Source organism: Thermobia domestica, chromosome 2, assembly GCF_964235325.1.
Source record: "Thermobia domestica chromosome 2, izTheDome1.hap1.1, whole genome shotgun sequence".
Taxonomy (NCBI): Eukaryota; Metazoa; Arthropoda; class Insecta; order Zygentoma; family Lepismatidae; genus Thermobia; species Thermobia domestica.
The window spans coordinates 291,388,581-291,409,890 of NC_137455.1; the positions used below are offsets into that span (position 1 = coordinate 291,388,581).

The 21,310-nt window shown below is 38.0% G+C and overlaps 2 protein-coding genes across 4 annotated transcripts in view; one reads left to right on the forward strand and one right to left on the reverse strand.

Annotated features, from left to right (window-relative positions):
• Window positions 1–21,310, forward strand: part of LOC145678572 (telomerase protein component 1-like) — a 556,234-nt gene that overhangs the window by 267,240 nt on the left and 267,684 nt on the right. The gene's annotated exons all lie outside the window — the stretch shown is intronic.
• The window catches only part of chp (leucine rich repeat containing G protein-coupled receptor chaoptin), a 71,966-nt gene continuing 59,813 nt past the window's right edge, over window positions 9,158–21,310 (reverse strand). The window contains exons 7-8 of the mRNA XM_081748882.1: window positions 17,820–18,055; window positions 9,158–11,993 (exon numbers count right to left, since the gene is read on the reverse strand). Coding sequence (XP_081605008.1) covers window positions 11,744–11,993; window positions 17,820–18,055 — 486 coding nt within the window. The 3' untranslated portion in view covers window positions 9,158–11,743. The remainder of the gene's footprint in view (window positions 11,994–17,819; window positions 18,056–21,310) is intronic.

Consider the following 21,310-nt stretch of genomic DNA (forward strand, 5'->3'; position numbering starts at 1 on the left):
TTGTCACATACATGTATTTGCTGATTATACACATACTAACATTATAAGAAATACAGGGTGAATTCGTTATCAAATTATATTCCTAAAGTAACATATTTATAAACATGCGACAATAATTTTGGACATGAGTGTACATATAGCTTTGTTTGAATTCTAGTCTGTTTTTGCACCATAAAAAACCCATACCTGCCATAAGGTATAAGGGGCAATAAACTCATCCCATTCACCCGTTGTCTTTAGTGTGGAGAGTATGACTAATTCGTTGTATATCCATGAGTGATCAATACTGTTCTCCGAACTTATTGGATCTTATGCAGAGACGTTCTGACGCGTGATTAGCGCCATACTAAAGAGTTCGACTAACATATGTTTCCTGCTGAACTAACATAGTGAGGCCTTTAGTATGATACTAATCATACGTCAAAATGACTCTGCATAAGGCGGATTATGTCGATATTTTGCGGAACCCCATCTTTCAGCAGGATAAAACACATGTTTGTACAGCGAAGGACATGTTCTATCCTGGCCTACTTGGTGTTCGGACCTTATCGATCGTATGTGAACATGACGAGACGGTGTAGTATCACCAGTCGTGCTTCGGGAACTTGTTGCTCAGCTGTGCTAACTAGTAAGATCTACAGCAAGTGTAGAATACTATACCACCAGACAGAGATTTAACACCTTATACGATCGGCGTCCTGTCGGAATAATTGCTTGTGCGTGGTTACATATGGTATTTAGGTGAGTAGTGTAAATTTTGAAGTATCCTATATAACGGCGCAAAATTTCAAAGGCAGACGCACTCGCCAATTCAAAAATGTTGGTCGCCAGTACCTCTCGCGTACAAATTATAAGAGATCCCCCTCCACGGCCTTTGGTTTGATAAAGAAAGAGATTACATCAGTGCGTAAAATTTCAAAACCAGACTTAGATTCAGGATAATCAATTTTGAATTGGACATTTCATATACACGTATATACATGTTGAGTTGTGCCAATTACAACGTTGTGAAAACTAGGGATGCGCACGAGACGAGTCGAGTCAGAATTTTCCTGAGAAAATTCGATTCAAGACACAGCTCTTCCAATAGAAGAATATATATTTTTCGAGCGGAGACCACTTTTACAGACATTTTCGAGACGAGACAATCTCACATCTTGTCTCGTGCGCATCCCTAAAAATTTCATCTTACATGTTCGTTGTGAAGACTTCACATTCCGTGTTTTCTCTCACTCAGTGATAATTATTTTCGTATGAAACAGAAGCTGCGCAGCCCTGTGAGTTTATGTAGAAACCATTCCTACTGAACACAGGTCGCCAGTTCTAAATTTCTAGTCGCCAATGGCGACCGGGAATTTTGTGCCCTACTATATAACATATTCAACATCATCTACGGGTACAAATGGGGACATTACACTTATCTTCATTTTCTTCTTGTATAACTACTTTGGGCTAGGTTTGTGAATGTCTAGTGACAATTTGAAATGTTCTTTCGGTAATTTAGCTACTTGATTTGGGCTTATACAGAATCTCTGGGACATTTCATTTTAGCCATATAATCTTATCAGGTTGGAGGTAGGTATAGGTTGGCTGCTTTTATGATTCTGTAATTTTCAGTTGAACGATGCTGCCTAGTTAATGCTTATTTTACTGTATTATCTGAGGAAAGTTGTTAAAGTTTGTGCTAAATAAACTTTATTCTGGTTCATCCAGTATTTACCTGTTCGTAAATGAACATTTTTTTCAACTTATTTTAAAATTATTTCAATATCACAGTAATATTAGGTTCATTAAATTTTTAATACGTTTTCTCGCTCATTTTTAACTACTCGATGTATTGTATAGTTATTACTGCTTAAATTTTTAAAATTGTAAACCTGAATTGTATATAACTACGTATAAGACTTCAATATTTTATCGCACACACGTTATTGAATATGAGCTAAGTCCAGAGTATGTGTAAGGCTAGCTCACTCCGGTTGATGTTTGATATTTCAGTACCCAATCGTAAACAGGATTAATTTTTTACTACTGTTTTAATTTCTAACTATAATATTACCACAGTAGAAGATAATCTCTTTTTTTTCAATTAAATATCGCAGTCTGGAGATAGACAGAAGTAATAAATACTTATACCATTCTAGAATGACTTCATTTAGAAGATAGACTTGTGGAAGCCTTTCACAAGGCGACTTCTTCCGAACAGATTGTGATATGAGTGATAGATGGCTATACTGTATACAAAGGAATTGGTATTCGTAGTATTGTTACCGTATATGAAAACATTTTGTGAATAGGCGATAGATATTCGCGAGAGCCGGTGGAAGTTCTGCCATTATTTCAGAATAAAATAATATTATTGTATGCCTAAATGCCAACCCATAGAATAAGTTTATAGAAATTGATCTTAAGGATACGATATCCATTTCTGACTTGTAGCTGCCGCAGGTACATTAGAATCTATGAATCTATGTTTATCAGTTTAATTCCTGCTGTATGTACACTCATGTCCAAAATTATTGTCGCATGTCTATAAATATGTTGTAGGAATATAATTTGATAACGAATTCGCCTGGTATTTCTTATAATGTTAGTATGTGTATAATCAGCAAAGACATGTATGTGGCAAATTTCATGTCAAAAGAGCACTAAATAAGAACAATAAAACGAAAATAAAATTTTCCTGTTCTTTTAGCAACATTTTGTTTTACTCATTCTAATTTTCGTATTTATATTTTTTCCCTATGAAATTTACCACAAATATACATTCCCTGATTATACACATGGTATCAATATTAAAAGTACCTTGCAAAATCATTATCATATTATATTCTTACAAGAAGACAATTATAGATATGCGACAATCATTTGAACATGAGTGTACATCAGAATATATATTTATTCAGTTTGTCACTTTTTCGAAATTTTATATTACCAGTGTTTCTGTTCCGTTCGTTCATAAGGAATTATCTCCTGAAGTTTAGCAGCATCGTTTAATAATTAGACTTACCTAAAACCGAGGATCGACCGCCTATCTGGTGTCTATGCATTTACGTATACAGCCTTATGTTATTATACTGTAAAGTGTCCATTTGTATTAATTATACATTTCTCATCCAGCTTGCAGTAAGTAACTTGGCTTTTACTGTATACAAATAATCTTATATAACAAAGCTAATAAAGTTTTTATTTCGTATCTTAAATTCATGATGAAATTATGAAAGTAATGCCGTGTGTCATTAGGAAGATGTGGAAGATTCTTTTTGCTTTTTTTTTTCCTCAACGGAGAGACAAAAACTGAGATGATGACACGCTTTCCCATCCCTGAACCTGTACTAATCTAGTACATGAAGTTTAATTAATCTTTGAGGAAAGAAAAAGCGAAGAAAAAAAAAAAATTAAACAGAGCTCCGAAGCTTGCGAATAACTGTCGCTGTCAGATGCTGAACAAACAGTTGCAGACAAGAAGAATAAGAGAAAATCTTACTAAATGTAGCGGTGATTAGGTAACCAGTGTGCCAAGGCTTCTCCCAGGAAAGTTTTGCTTTCCGTTACGTTACGAGAGCGAGATACTAGCTTCACCTAGGTCACTATTTATGCGTTTTTTTATATCTAGCAAGAAAAGAAAAAAAATGATGAGGATAAAGTTGATCTTATCACTGCATAGAACCAAAGCTTTGATAATATATTTATTGGTATTTAAGATTCTATAATTGTTTGTGAAGTCTTTGATTGTGGAAAAAAAAAAAGGAGAGACTGTGATTTTAAGGTCTTCAAAACACCAAAATGAAGATGAGTATTTACTACAAACAGAAAGAATTTATGCATCATTCATTGTAGATTAGAGTTGTACGGTTACATGGAACAATTTCCTACTTGTTCTTGTTTAAGTATTTCTGAACGAATTAACCAATCAGTATATAGTTCTCAGCAGATGTAAAAGTGAAGGGTAACGCCGTTCTCCCACTTCCAAAAATATCTATGGCGTCCCCGCACTTCCTAAGAATTGGACAAAGATAGACATGGGGTACGTCATGCGTCCCCCTACCTTTTCAGATCCACTTTTACCCCTGGTTTTCAGTACTTAAAAAATATTGAAATATCTTTATATCAAAAACAATTAAATTAAAGTGGTTTAATCTCTCTCACCTAAGAAATGAAAAAAAAAAGATAAAAGTATCCTTATTTATAATAGGAAAAATTCCAGTGCAATTTCTAGGCTATTTATTTATTTATTTTTGTAGTTATCGACAGTTTTATTGGATCTCTTTATTTCGAAGTTCATGCCAAAACAGCGTGGCTGGGTTTGCAGTACACAGTAAGTCCGAAAGGCTTCAGAGGCACTGTATTTTTAGATGAATCCTTGTAAATAGAGTGAGTTAGTAACAATAAATCCGGAAAATAGTATTTTAGTGAGATTTGCTCCAAATTTTTGGTAAAGAAGAACGTAAAAAGGCATTCGAAGATACTCGTAGAGCAGAAAGAGATAATATTAAAATCTTATGCAATTTCAAATCTAAATCTACGGGTTGCATAAACATTCAGGCGAAAATATTAAAATATTCTTAACCCTTATTATAAAGCAACAGGTCTCAAGCTGTCAGTCACGTTGATTTCCTATAGTTTGCAGCCAGGTGAATAGTTGTTTGTTGTTGCTCTGCCTCCTGTTGGCGCTAAGAGATGTCGCTAGCGTGCAGAGAATTTGCAGAGATGGCAATGTGCAGATTTGGGGGACGACTAGTTCCAATAAAGGAAATTATACCTCGGGTAGCGATTATAATGATAATTAGCCGTACAATATTTATATAGTATTCGATAACGTTATTTATTATTATTATAAGGAAAACGTTTAAAAATTTGTGTTAGTAAAACCGCAGTGTGTGTTAGTAAAACTGTGTTAAACATTTATTAAAATATTTAAAAGTGCACTAAGAACGTCCAGTTTTTCAAACTTGATTTTTATAAAAAACTTATAAATATAGTGAAATACTTAAATAACGAACAGCGGTAAAACATGATTATTTGTCCGTTGCAGGGAGGTTACACAAATTTAGATAACCCACAACTCATATAGTATACGATTGTGTGAAGTATGCAGTAAATAGATTAGTTATAAATGCAAATACAGAGTTATAGACTAATATCAAAATGGTGTATTACTGGGCGGAATTCCCCCTCAATAAAGAAACAAGAATGTCACTTTTTTCACATAGTCTTGCTCAGTGTATTATTTGTTGTTACTGATTTCCTTTTGAAAAAAATGAAGTAGTGAAGATACTTAAATTTATGAAGGCATCCATAGTTTAATCAATCAAGTCCTATCTACTTGTGTTAGCGTAGGTCACCGGCTCAGGGATTTTGTCCAAGTCATCTGATCTCAGCCTTTGACTCAAACAGACCAATGACCCAGACAAAAATGATGACTCAGAACAGCTGAAATTATAGCATTATTGGGGAATTTTATTGTGGAATAATGATGTTCACTACCCGATTTTCAATATTCACATATTTGTGTCTCAGTTCATCATTTCTTAATGAAGATAATCTTTCAGATATAATTTTACATGTATTCTTGTTTCCATATTGAAAAATAAGACAGTGATTTTGAACACAGACTACACAGAAAGATTAAACATTGTATGAGCTCAGCGGCATCTCTTACGTTCTATACAAGTTTTACATGCTTGTTTGATCACATTTTGACGATCCCCCGTAAGAAAAAAAAGTAATTCGAGGGGAAGTGAACGAAGTAAGCATGAAAGTGAAAAAAATCTTACACAGAAATGGTAGCACGGCTAATTGACAATATTATATATGAATAAAAGAGACCTTCTGTAGTCTGAAAATACAAGTATGGTTGATATCGTGCCTGAAGTAACGTGCACAGAAAGAAATGAATCATACAAAGTAAATTATTAACTTATTGGGGTGAACTGAATATACATATGGGGTGCAGTGATGAGAAGAAATGTCCTCGATATAATGTAAATAAGAAGATATAGACTGCTATATAATGAGTATACAGCTAACGAAGAACACCTACATGATGTAAAAGTACATAAGCTATTGTTGTAGAAATGCTTAAGAAGTAAATAGACATTCAAACCCGAGATCGGGTCCAAAGTACCGTCTCGGGAAGATTGAGTTGTTTGACCTTACAAGAAAGAACGCAATATTTGAGTTCCCAATAGATCTTGAACCCAGGTTTCTCCTATACGAGACTGTGGTTTGTAGAGCAGACAAGAAATATATGTAAATATGTTCTTTGATTCATATTGTATACATGGAATGATTAATGATACATGCAATGATTAACAGAACTATTCACATGACCCCAAAATATGTTAGTCACTTCACCCCACCTCATCGTCTTTTTTTCAAAACTTGCTTTGTATCTTTATGTTCGCAATTTATTGAAGCATATCTATATACATGCGTACCTAAGAATCGCCTCATGCTGCTGTGGAAGTATTGGGTAAAATACGATAACTTCAGGAAAGAATTAGGGATGGCCAGAACCGGTTTTCGGCTCTGAACGGATCCGATTCTAGAAAATCGAGGTCGGGAACCGGTTCTTCGGATCCAGGTCTGGAACCGGTTCCTAAGATCCGATTCTGGAACCGAGTTTTCGGATCTAGCTCTGGAACCGGTTCCAGAACTTTGTGGCCAACCTAAACCGAGCTGCTGGCAGGCTGTGAACAGTGTGCTAGATGAAATGGTGAAAGCGACAAGCAGGTGTCCAGGCGGCGGCCGCTTGTCTCATTTTCCTAAACAAACTGTGTAACTGGCAAACTCATTGACTAAACACCCACTGGTGGATCAAACTTTTTTCTGGGGGGCACAAGCGGGTCTGGGCGGGGAGGGCACAAGCGCGTGGTCTCATTTGCAGTATTTTGAAGGTGAACTTTGTGCCTCCTTTACGGGGCTTTGGGAGCTTTCGGATCTAGGTATGGAACCGTTTCTGAAACCGGGTTTTCAGATCCAGGTCTGGAACCGGTTCCTAAGATCTGGTTCTGGAACCGGGTTTTCAGATCCAGGTTTGGAACCGGTTCTGTAAACCGGATCTGCAAGAACCGGTTCCTCGCGGAACCAAAACTGTGGCCATCCCTAGAAATAATTGCCCTAGTTTCTTACTGTTACATATTATAATAGCAACAAGAAAGGCTACAAATCTACTCACCTTCCCTGCTGTCCGTGCTCGCTGCATTCAATAGTTCGCTTCTTTCCTCTATACACTACCTTCTTCGTCAGCCCCAGACTCAATACTGCACACACAGAGGCTTTGCAAGGTCTGCGCTGATCACGCTTAGTTGCTACACATAATTAACCTTAACTCTATTCACTTCACCCTAATGGTCACTTACCCCCGAATTACTCTAGAGCTTTTCTTTTTTTGTACTCACGCGTTCATACTCTTATAAATTTTGCAGTTACCTTTCAGTGCAATTATCTAGCATACAGACGCGCACAAAATGAAAGAAAATTACAGATTTGATGAGAAAACAGAGAGAGAGTAAGAGAGGAAAGAAACTTATTTGTTAGAATTACATTACCAATCTCATAATATTCGCCATGTGAATGAACATGTTTTATCGTCTCTCCATCCATCATTGGCTACCAACACCTGATTATTCTACTTTTATGATTATCTAATAACCAAGCTCAGACTGAGGCAAACTGTCCAATTAATTTTGGGAATTTCTATGGATTTTGGTGATATATAACACCTAAAATATTACGATGTGTGGACATTCTAGGGGCCTTGTGGAAAGTGGCCTGACAGTAATGTGCTTGTAGATACTGTGAATGTGAGTATTGTATATTATTTGTGACATTTTGCTGCTTGTAAGACGTCCAGGCTGATGCGGTATCATTTCGTTACAGATCGAACCATGGACCGCGGGGCGAACATGGTCATTTCCTGCGGGAGGGTTGCAGTTCGTTGGCGTGTCCGAATCCACGGTCAGTACTGTCCATGCATAGTAGAGGATGTCTGGCAGAAACCAATCGTATCAGAGCAACAATAGCAGGAAACCCATTATGTCCGAACACGACTGTAGACATCTGGGCAGGTTAGGACCGTACACTTCTGAGGAAATTAGCGACATCTAAACAGTTCCAAACTCGGCAGGAACTGCTGCAGAAGTACAATGCAAGACCCAATCGCCAAGTCTCGGAGCGAACCCTACGACGAGAACTGCATGGTGTAAGCATATTCAGTCGCGTTGCCAGGGTATGCCCAAGACTGGCTGCCATACAGAAGGAAAATAGCCTGTGGTGGGCGATGGAATACCAGCACTGGACTAGAAACCAATGGCGACGCATCCTCTTGTCAGACAAATCTCGCTTCCGTCTCTGTTCCAATGTCGGCCGCTCTAGGGTGATGTGGGGGGCCGGAGAAACCTACAAAGCTGGTGCAAAGTGTTGTACAGAACGGGAGTGGTAGTGTCATGTTGTGTGGGTGTTACTGTGGTTCTCTTGATAGAGGTGCCCAACCATTGTGGATGATAAGGTGTTGCCATTTGTCCAGTTTGTGCGAGACAGCTACATCCCAGAGTCCCAATATCAACACGACAACTGCACCGTACACCGATCCAGGATTGTGCGGGAATAGTATGCTGAGCATGAAGTGGACCCCACATATCACCTGGCCCTCGAACTCGCCTGATCACAACGTTATCGAGAAAATTTTTGACATTTTGGAACGGGCCGTGAAGAGGAGACATCAACATCCCTCCATGTTGACCGCTTTGCAGGACCAGTTGTTCCAAGAATAGATCAAACTGAATTTGAACGTCGTACTCCCCACGTTGACTGCATGTCACAAAAAAATGGAAGCTGTAATCTGCGCTCGTGGTGATGTAATACCTTATTGACCAATAAAGTACGCACTTCGTGATTTTTTGTCCTATGTGTTTATTTATATATGTACCGAATGGACCATTTATTTTATGCTCTTGTAACTTTTAAACTAATAGATACAGGGTGGCCCAATAAAACCTCCACATTTTAAAGGCTAATAAAACAAAAAAGTATTACAGATAGAAAGTTGTTTATTCGAAAATATAACAGTTAGTATTTGATTTATGATCAGATCAATACCGGAAATTTTGTTTGTTTACATAACCACTTAAGTAGAAATATTTTTATCATTACTACATACACACACACACACAAAATGCTGGGACATTTTATATGATGTTCTCACATGGCTGTTGACGTCTCAAAAAATCTACCGGCCATTCATAATTTTATAAGGGTAAAAATGCAGATTTTGTAAAATTTCTCTTACACTTTTCCAGGGAAGTTTAATAACTGCATCACGCTTCCTTGCAGAACATTTTGCGGACTGCAAAACAGACTGTCTCACAGCTTCAATACTCTTTGGCGTACGGGGCACTTTTAGGGCGTCAAGATAATTTTTCTTTTCAACGCTAAACCTATTGTCTGGAAGAAATGTGCCTGTACTCATGAGATCGGCGCTTATGAGATCGGAACTCATGCTTACTCGACCGTACATTCACTAAGTGAGTATTAGGTTGTGTGAGCGTGAGGTCGAATGAGTGTGATGTCGAAATGATATTGTGAGTATGAGGTCGAGTGAGCGTGAGTTCGAGTGAAGTTAGTCCAAACTGGGCATCTTTCGTCCGGAAATTCAAGACCCACTGTAAGATGGTCTTCCGATCCGGGACATTTTCATTACGTGGGATAGGAAACTTGAAGGGAAAAGCTCTTTGCATTGTAATTTTAGAACTGCTGCTTTTGAAAACCATTTCAACTATGTACACACGATGAGCTCCTGATCAAACCATGATGCCAACTGGAAAGGGCAGGAAATTAGTGAGCGGGCTCCATCCCCAACCCTCTCGCCCCTCTATTGACATCCGATCAGAATGTAGGAGGTCTTATTTTATCACCCTGTACAAAAGGCTGAAATTTCGTACCATGCGAATATCCACAGGGGGATATTGTTTGATGTACTTTGCAACACCATCAGATTATCTATGTTGCCAACCCAACATAAAGTTGTATTTTTTAGATAGTTACATAGTTCTGGCTACATATGAAACGGAAATTTACAGTTCCATACTTATTGTGCAATGTTGCAAACGAAGGACGCTACGGTATCACAAACATCGAAGAACATCACATTTTGAATGATACTACAGCAATAATAATTCAAGTGAAACGAACAGGATAGCACATATCTAAAGTACCTTAGTGTCGAATATTGTGGTCATCATATGACGTATTTCGAACAAGTAGAAACAAATGTAGAGAAACTTAAAATTTGACTTTTTTAAAGGACTTTATAGCTATCTAAAAAGTACTTAGATATGTATCACATCCAATTACATTATTTATTTTCAATAGACATAAAGTTTATAATGCCGTTTACAACAAATTGACATCTCAAACCATCCCGAAGGTATGGAAAAACTGTTTAACTCTGATATATTGCTTAAAATGGCGCATTTGTGAGAACTCTTTAAAACTTCTTTATTTACTCTGCTTCTACAGCATTACAAAAATACTTATTGGTAGTTGGAATTACAGGTTTTCGGAATAGACCTATACAATTTTAAGCAGTTTTGGAAACTTTACCAGTATTTACCATATCTTCAGTTTGGTTTGAGGTATCAAGTTGATGGAAACGGCATTATGATCTTCACGTCTATCGAAAACCATCTATGCAATTGGATTAGATACTCATTTAAGTAGGGTTTTTTAAAAATTATAGATAAAGGCTTTTGAAACAAGTCGTATTTTCAGCTCTTTGTAGTTTTGTTCCAATTAAATCGAAATCCGTTAAATCATGATCATATTATTAAACACTATGATATTTTGATGTGCATTGTCCCGTCTGTTTCACTTGCGTTATTACTGCTGTAGAGGCCTCCAAAATTCGGATATTTATGCTGCTGTAGCGTCCATGTGACGATATAAGTTTTCGTTTGTGATATAGACTTGAAATGTGTGATAAGATGACATGGTGCCGTTTGAAAATATAAGTTGATTGGGTGGGCAGCACTTAACCAGATGGTATCACTGAGTATGTCAATGTCCCCCTTGCGGTATTTGTACGACACAAAATATCAGCATTTTTTTATTTAAAAGTTGCAGGGGCGTATTGAGATAAATAATCCACAATATAAATAATCAGGAAACACAATATAGTCATAAGTAAAACAAAATAAGTATCAAGCTTCAATATTCATTTCCTTTGATGAAACGAACGGGGCAGCACATATCTAAAGTGCCTTACTGTCTAATATTGTGGTCATCATATGACGCATTTCGAACAAGTAGAAACAAATGCAGAGGGAACTGAAAATTTGACTTTTTCAAAGGACTTTATAGCTATCTAAAAAGTACTTAGATAAGAATCACATCCAATTACATTATTGATTTTCAATGGACATAAAGTTTATAATGCCGCATGTTTTCTTCGTCTATTCTTCGAAGTCTATATGTCAGAACATAAAGAAGAATGTGAGTTTAAGCTTTTGAAAGGAGAGCGGCTGTTGAGATTTTTCGAACATGAGATAGAGCATCATTTCATGTTGCGTATTGAGATTAAAAGAATAAAACCTAAAATTAGCTCGTTTTATTTCGTTTTGTTTCTTGGTATAGACATATTTGACAGTGTAAAGGATTTAGCTTTACATGTATTATATACATTTACTGTAACATTTTTACATTGAATTGAAATGCATTGAATCTAGTGCATAAATGGCAGTGATTAAAATACTGTACATATAATTGTTGCAAATGTGACAATGAGGATGCTGATATTCATTGGTCCCATTCTGTTGGCAGAGGACCATCCACACTCGATGTCATTCTTAAGTACTTCCAAAAGAGATCGATTGTTTTTGTTGCTGCAGGTGGCTATTCTGATGTCGTCGCCAGACAGGCAATTAGGGTTGGGCTCTCCATGAAGATTGTTACAGAGATACTGCCGTCGTTTTCTCTCCCATACTTCCACCCAGCTGAAATTAAAAATCTTTGTAAGAATTTAAGAGATTAAGATCCAGATTTGTAGTAATACTTAATGTAATAGTACTGTGGGATTTCAGTCATTAAAATTGAAGCAATTTGTCAAGGATACCTTTTTGTAAAGAAAGGTTAACGTTCCTTTTCTGCATCAAGCTTATATGAGACGTGGACCTACAGCATAATGTGGAATTCAAATTACATGATTTCTCATGGAAAGTAAGCACGATTCTCTCATACCGAAGGTGTGCATTCTAACCATATAGCAAAGAGCAAGAGATTAGGATTTATATGCAAATGCAGATTTAATCTCTGCTTGAAATTCACTTGTTTCATCCAAAAATAATCCGTATGATGGATGATTTCTATGTAATCTATCTTTGTAGCAAGGAGTGGCCACGCAAGGAGTTACGTAGGTAGCAATCGCACAGATACTGAATGGCTGGAATAGTGGCTCGCTGCAGGTGTTGAGGTATCGTTGCATGGTGTTTAACTGGATATCAGGCCTGTCCCATCATTCTTTACACTTGTTCGAAAGGGCTTAAACGCGGAGACCTTTTTGGTCACTGTAGAAGTCGTATACTGATCAGATCATGCTTACTGTTAGTTACCGGGCAATATAAGGATGTACGTTATCCTGTTGGGGACCCCACAAAATGTCATGAAGATGAGGAGCCAAGATTGACGATGTCACGAATGAACGACACACTAAAGTCGTACTATATTGAATAAAGGGCAGAGGTGATTGGGATGTGAAGCTTATTGCTTTTATTTTTAATACCAGAATGCCATGTGCAGATCTTTTGCAAACATACGAGTATACTTGATATTCCTGCTCACATGTACACTCATGTCCAAAATTATTGTCGCATGACTATAAATAGGCCTATGTTGTTCCAGTAATATAATTTGATAGTAATATAATTCGCCCGGTATTTCTTATAATGTTAGTATGTATGTAATTGGTAAAGACAAGTATGTGGTAAATTTCATGTCAAAAGAGCAGCAAATAAGAACAATAAAACGAAAATAAAATTTTCTTGCCCATTTAGTTACATTTTATTTTACTCATTATGATTTTCGTATTTATAATTCTTTTCCTATGAAATTTACCACAAATACATATTTCCCAATTATACACATAGTATCAGTATTAAAAGTACCTTGAAAATCGTTATCAAATTATATTCTTACAAGAAGACAGTTATAGATATGCGACAATAATTTTGGACATGAGTGTACATTGCGGGCACGCACATCCGTCACTACTGAACAGAAATTAATCTCATTCATTAAATATTGCTGTCTTCATTCATCTCGCATATCCTGTTTCTCCGAACATTATCGAAGATGTATTTGGCGATGAAAAGGTATCAAGAGTAATCGTACGAGAGGAATGCAAATGTTTCAACTTGACTTAAATAATTGATTTTTAGTGTTCTTTCGCTTCCATGAAGGAAAAAACATGTCTTTGATTGGATTGGCGATTGCCGTCCTGTCAGAGTGACCGGAACGATCTATCTGCTGAGACACTTCCCGTTTTATCGCAAGATACATCTGTTGTAGGAACCCTTCGCCTCCTGTCATGTGCAGTATCGATGGAGAAGTGATACTTCTTGACCACTTTAACGGCAGTTTCGCAAAATGACTATTCAAGTCTCAGTATAGACCAACGTTAATGTCATTTAATTGCGTAACAAGCATTTGATAGCGTTGTCTGGACATTGCAGACAGACTGTGATTCACATAGTGGTTCGCATACGCAATTTCACTGTTCGACAACCTTCAAGCAACACGCCCTTGTTTTAGATACTTCCATCAGCCTTTCCTCTACACAGATCAGTGTGCTGGCCTGGAACCGTCAAACTAAAGCCAGGATGCACTTCACAGGTATTAGCTCTGAGGCGAATTTCATTCGAATCGGACGATCTATATGAGATGTAATGAAATTTCCGAAGTTCGAACCCTTGAATAATTCAGATAACTTTACCTGAAGAGAAAGTAACATGAGCGCTAGAGGAGGAGAAATATCTTTCTATAAACAGTGTTGCTTCAGTGAGTAATAAATCTAAACTTACGTAATTACGGCAGATGAGCAGTTTCCTCTCAGTTATTCCATGGCTATAGAACTCCTCGTGGCTATATGGTTAACGTACGCGACGTCGACGCAGGACCTGGATTCGATTCCCAGTGGGAGTGCATGTGCTTCAGACTCCACGTTAAGCTGTAGATCCACGTCTCATATAGTCTCGGTGCTAAGCGAGACGCTAAACTGAAATCCAACCAACTAACCAATCTATGGTTATGGTACTTTTTTAAGTACACGTTTGAGGTATATTTGACTGCAACTTAGATAGAATTAGAATGACAACTGGGTTACATTATAGATGCTAGTTAGCCTATAAATAGTAAATTTAAGAGCATTATATAATATTCTGTTAATGTATATTCAGTGGTGAATTCAGACCTTTTTACCTGTAGGAATATGAACCCTTCGGGGTCTGGGGAGTGAATTTCTTGTAAATATTCTTCCTTTTGGATTATCTATAATTTTAAAACGTTCCAAATTATACGACGATTTTCTTCTATAAATAACTATTCTGGACTCGTCCTAATTTATTCTTGTGCACATTCTGTAGAGGCAAGAATAATGCGCACAATTAATATGTTGTAAAAGTAACTTTCGAAACTTTTGAAGTGTTATTCATCTACTTTTGAACATATGAACTAGGGCCGGATATAAGTGCTACGCATGTGCACAGCGAAATTTGCCTCTGTCTTACACGCACAGGCCCCACCCATCCCTACAGGTTGTAGGCTACAGCACCCACGTCTCGTTTACCTACTTGCAACAATATCGCAACTGCGGAATAAGACTTCCTTCTTCATTAATATTTCATCTAAAACTTTCGAATTGTTGCTTCTACTTTTTGAAAATGGAACTAATTTTGTTTTATAAGTTTGAAAACTACCTGCTATACATTTTACTGTAACTGTATAAAATAAAAGTGTATACGAGAAGCTGCTGAAAAATTCCTTGCCCAACCGAAGAGTTCAGGTAGAACGTTAAATTGTACATTTATTTTTAAAAGCATATCGCTTTATGTACAAATACAAATTTCCATATTAATATTGAAATTCTTATCGACTTTCTAGGACTCTGAATTGTTCATGTGTGCCCAAGCAGCGAAGTTCACGAACATCGAGATCAGAGCTGCCACCAAATTTTTGTTCCAACAAGGAAATGAAATGAAATCTTTGAGTTTTACGTCCCTCGGTTATGCCGGTCAGGCTAAAGGAGACGGTGATAATGAGATATGAATGAAATGGTAAAATGGTGGAATGAATAAAGTGGGAGGAAACGGGAGAACCTCGATAAAACTCATGAGCACGGTGTTTGTCCACCACAAAGTCCTCACGGCGCGAACTGGGATCGAACCAGGGACCCCAAGCACCGGAGGTGAACACTCTACAACTGAGCCACCGCCCTCCCTGTTCCAACAAGGGAAGACACACCGTAGCAAATTCATGAGGAGACCAGTGAAACACTATGGGACTCTGCCCTTTCATAAATATTTTGGGGGTTGGGGGACACCATTTAAATGTGACGATTTCTCAACAGATGATGTTCCACCTGCAGGAAGACCAAAAACAGTGACTGTTCCCGGAATTATGGACGAAATTCGTGATCTCGAAAATCTCAGAATCTCAGCAAATCGTGTGGCAGAGATTGTGGGCATTTCTCGGGAACGCGTCAGTAGGATGATTGATCATGACTTTGGCATTTACTTCGTTTAATATTACAAAGAGACAGTTTCATCAGTTTTTAGTTTTTGCAGTAAACAGCATTATGGAATTGGCACTCTTAAAAATTTTGCCCCCTGTGTACGTTCACAGGATTGGACTTTCGTAAATTTGGCGCTGCATGTGAGTGAGGTAGTTTACAATAAATAGAACTGATGGCGATTTAAGTGAGTACGATAGGTAAATTACGATTTAAGTGATTGGTAATAATGATAGATGCTTTATGGCTTGTTTGTTAGTCAGTAATCAAGACAACTCTTAAAGAAAGAAGAGTGCATGGTCGCTCAGTGGTAGAGCGCTCACCGGTGCGTGGGTCCCTGGTTCGATTTCCGGCTAAATAAGTTTGTGGTGGACAACACGTGTCGGCGAGTGTCCTCGGGGCACTCGGCGAGTTTCCTCCTACATTATCTCATCACAGTTCTTCGGTCATTATTCACTTGCTTTAATCATTCTTCTCCCACAGCCTAATTTTAAGGCTTTTTCAAGCAACAATAGTGAAGTAAAAGTTGTATTGCTTTAGCATTTAGCATTAGTGTTGTAAAAGATTCATAAGGGGAAAGCAATTTGTATAGTTACTTAATCAAATTTTACCGTAACTAGCACAATTAAAACAAGTTACTAGGAAACACAAGGCGTTCGGAAAGAACACACACACAAAAAAATGGGTGCACAAATCCTTAATTTTAAAGTTATACAGAGGCTGCTCAGCCTACGTTTGGCCGATTTCGTTCCTTCCCCCTCCCGGGCAGAATGGACTCACCTGACCTGGCTCGTGGGGTCCTGCAGTATTGTGGAGTGGCTTCCTGGGAACGGAGTTGTTTTTCCGCGCGGACGACAATAACGCACAAAACAGGACCATTGTTGTGAATGTTGTGTTAAATTTATTTCCAAGTGTGTGGGTTTCCGCTCTGTGACCAAAATGCCGCCCAAACGAAGCCGGTTTTGGGAAGGCTATGTTGCGCCTCTTTATGACGCCCACTTTAGTGTTTCTGTCATTAGAAAACAGTGCAAGAAGAATGGTTACAACATCAGTTTAAGTGGAATAAAAAATGTCATTAAAAAGTACAAGGGCAACGAAGCTCCCCATTTGGATCACCAACGAGGTTGCCTAGGAAGCGGGAATGCACCAAGGCCACCTCCACCATGCAGAGGAAACTTCGCAAAATGGCAATGCAAGGAAATCCGCCAATACAAAGGTGTATGGCGAATCGTCTTGACGTGTCTTTGGGGACTGTGAAGCGGACGTTACACCATCAACTCAAGCTGGAAAAATTCATGAAAGCTCGCGGCCATCTTCTCACGGATGCCCACCAAAAGGAACGAAAGTGTAACGCCCGGAAGCTGTACGAACGGCATCTGGCAAAACAAAGGTGGATGTACGTCGTAACGCTCGATGAAGCATGGATTTACCTTTCCGACTGCGGCAAACCAAGAGCCATCATGTACCGAGAGAAAGGCGCCAAGAACTTCAGGAGGTGGGTCCGTGTCTGTAAATCCTTCCCAAAAGAGTTCATGGTCGTTACTGGCTACTGTTACCGAGATAAACTGAAGATTCGTAGGGTGGCGAAGAACTGCAAAATAAATTCACAGTGTTTTCAGGAGCAGATCATGCGGCCGACCTACAAGCATGAGATTCCAACAATGTACGGAAATGACGCCAATCTGGTGCGCATCACATGGACAAGGCCTCATCACATACCTCACGATCGTCTCTCGCATTCTACAGGGGGATGGAGGAGGCAAGTGGTATACATGTGGTACCTTTCAATGAGATACCTGTTAAATCTCCAGATGCAAGTCCTATGGACTATTGTGGATTTGAATTGCTGAAGCGGGCTTTGGGGAAACGGCGTGTGATGACTGTGGGAGGACTTTGGAAAGCTGTGCAAAGGGAATGGGACAAGATTCCCTTCCCAGTTCTTCAGAGAAACCTTTCATTTTCAAAGTTTTTTTTTTGTTACTGTTTCCGAATACCCTGTATAATTAATGCATGTTAGGGTTTATATACAAATACGTACCCCAAGTTACAATCACATATCCAAGGGTTTCCTGATAATTGAAGTTCTGTGAGAAACACTGTTTGAGGTACTCCAGGACGTTCCGCTGTACAAGGGTTCTCCAGCATTTTGAGCTGGTTGTTTCTGACGTCCAGTGAAAGATTGCGAACTCGGCCAAGTTGCCCTAGAACAGTACTGTCTAATGTTTCCAGACTTGTGTTCTGAATTGTGAGATACAACTTCAGTCCCTGGAACCCCTGAAAAGACAATAATAAGGCTGAAATGAGATACATCGATAGACATTTCAGAATATCTCTATAGAGCAAAATGTTGTACTCTCATATTCATAAGCAGCAGATGACTCCATGGCTTCAAGTTAGGTAGCATTCATAAGTCCTAAATATATGGGCACAAGTCCTAAATTTTAAGTCTTGTGTAGGTTAAAACTTGTGCCGTTTAGAACGTGTATCTGATCCATTCCCGTGCTTAGTTCTGAAATTTGGCACCAGCACATAGGGCGTCATTTGGGAAGAGCAGTTGACCTCCCCTGAGTTTCAGAAACATCCTTTTTAATAAATTATGTATTAATATGCAAAGATAAAACGTAAAACTCAACTCGTATGTCGGTGGACAATCTTGTTCCCTCCTGGAAAAGCTGAAATGACGCTACTGCTAGCACACAGAACTGAGACAGTGCAGTAGCTGCCACAATGCTTACAAACGAAGCTAATTCCAACGGTGATAGTTATATTAATAATCCTAAAATATTATTATTATTATTATTATTATTATTATTATTATTATTATTATTATTATTATTATTATTATTATTATTATTATTATTATTATTGGTCTGCAGTTTCAGAAGGTTGTTTCCTGTATAACCGACCATTTTCGATTTGGTGCTGCCATCTGGCATATGCAGGAACTATAAGGTTGCTGCCGTGAGCAGTATTGTGTCTGATCTTGTAGGTGCGTGAGTGTTGATGCCGCCGGAAATCAACCGGTAGTAGGAGGGTTACCTAATTGCCCTTTTCCATGCTAAGTTTTCGTGCGTACGCATTGTGAAACGGTTTCGGGGAATTGGGTTAATACTCGAACTGATTACTGCAAAAGCTATTGTGGCCCGTTGTTCACAACAGGCTCCCCTTGCGAAACATTCAGCCACAAAAACCACTAGGAAAAGGGCTGCAAGCAAGGTAACAAACACTCTTAGTGCAAGGGGAAATCCGTCGATTGGCATGCCAAAAAGATCCCCGACACAACGTAGTATGGGCCAGAGATTCCACCTCGCACCATCAGCTGTGAACAAAACAGTTCGCAAGCGCCTCAGGTTGAAGCAGGGTGCGAATTACCGGGGGGGATGAGGGGGATTTTCCCCCTCAATCACATTTTGTTCCCCCCCAAAGAAGTCAGCTGAAGTATCCCCACCGGGGATGCTCGCTTTCCCCCTCAAACTATACTTAGTATAACTCCAAATTTCACTGATTTTGGTTATTTCTTGTAAATTTAATCTTCTAGCTGTATTTCGAAGTGATCGATGTAAACTGTTCAGTTTTGGTCATTTCTACTTACCACCTAATTACCCACTATTTTCAACGTTGTTTAGTAGAACTATATTATTATGACTACGGTTGTTACTTGCAACTGTACCTTCGTACCCTTCAGTTCGTCATCGTTTATGAATTTGAATGTACTAATTGCGTATAACAAAGCCACATATAGATTTATAAATGTTCTTAGCGGTTGGCCAAGAAGAAGTAAACAAATAGCTTCTTCTACCATACTTGGCGAAGTTCGGATATGTCATATTCATCCTCTATATTTGTATCGATTATCATCTTATTTTAATTTTTGTTATAACATGTTATTTCATTTTCCAGTGTACTCTTTGTTAGTACATGGTCTTCATTCCCTAGTAGGTTGTGTGTATGCAACTCAAAAGTTGCATTTAATTTGTGATAATTAGCATAGTAATCACTGCTTTTACAGTTTACGGAAATGAACTTTTGAAACTGTACTCAAAATCTGAGATATAGGTATTCTCTCGTAAGTATATGTTAACGTACACGCTGGGTGATACGCTCCTAGTGAGCAGACATGTTAATGAAGGTGATTTTTAGGTAAATAAGTGAATAATTCAAGATTTGTTTCAGTATTTGTTAATACGACTGGTTCTCCGTGTCATTGTCCGTGTCTGTATAAGCATTTCAACTGGAGCGTTTTTTTTTTTAAGTTAACCCTTCATTTTTTCATCTTTTCGCTGTACAGTTTGCTGTCCACGCAATTAATTTTGTCTGAAAAACTTCAATGTAATGTTTTACTTTATTTGAATAACGTAGCCCATAGTGAATCAACTCATCTTCAACCTAACAGTAAAGTAATTTTTAAGTGCTGACTTTCCGTGCCCATCACGGAATCGATATTTGGAGAAAAAAAAGTCGTGATGAGCACAGCTTTAGCGGGAAGTAGAAGCACAAGCTCGAAATTTGAATTGAGAGATTTTAAATATTTGGCCTTCGATTTGACCTTGATGTGAGAAATCGGGACCAGCAACAATCCATTTCTTATTTGATAGGCTAATATCTAGATTTTCTTAAAAAAAAAAAAAAAAAAAATGTCCGGTTTAACTGATAATTTTAGTGATTTTCACAAGACTGAAATAGGTTTCTTTTCGCAACCTGTATGTATTAATGCAAAGTGGAAGCTTTCAATATGAGTGGAAAAATTAACATATGCTTGTGATCATGGCTATCGCTCGAGTCAAATTATTAACTAAATAAACCTTAGAGAGCTACGGGGACAAGAGTGAGTACAACATTAAAACACGTTCAGAAAGGTTTAGTGGGGGGGGTGTATGTCAGACAATATATATGTCCATAGTTATTGTCGGTAGATTTATTAAATTAATAAATCTCTTATTTATTACAGATGTCACACACACACACATATATATCTATCTATCTATCTATCTATCTATCTATCTATCTATCTATCTATATATATATATATATATATATATATATATATATATATATATATATATATATATATATATATATATATATGGGGGGTAAGGCATTTATTGTCTCATTTTGAAATTTGAACCTTCAGACTATGTCCTTTGGCCTAATTTTATCCCCCCCAATATAGATTATCTAATTCGCACACTGGGTTGAAGTGTGTGTGCGGAAGGCCCGTGTACACCGCCTGCTACCGCGTCACATTGTCGAACGTGAGACGAACTTCAGGAGACTGTGTCGAAAGTACCTGGTGGATTCCAAATGGAAGAAAATTGTCGCAATGGATGATATTTCAAGCTCACTGTTAGTGGTCACATTCGGGCGATCACATACCGTGACTTTGACGGTAAGTGGCGCAGCAACTTTGTTCGTCAGTGCAGGGTAAGTTTCCCTCGTGGCTTTATGGTTGTTACGGGATTTGGATATGAGGGTAACTTGATACGCAAGGTGGACAGAAAACGTAAAGGTGAATGCAAGATACTTCCAAGA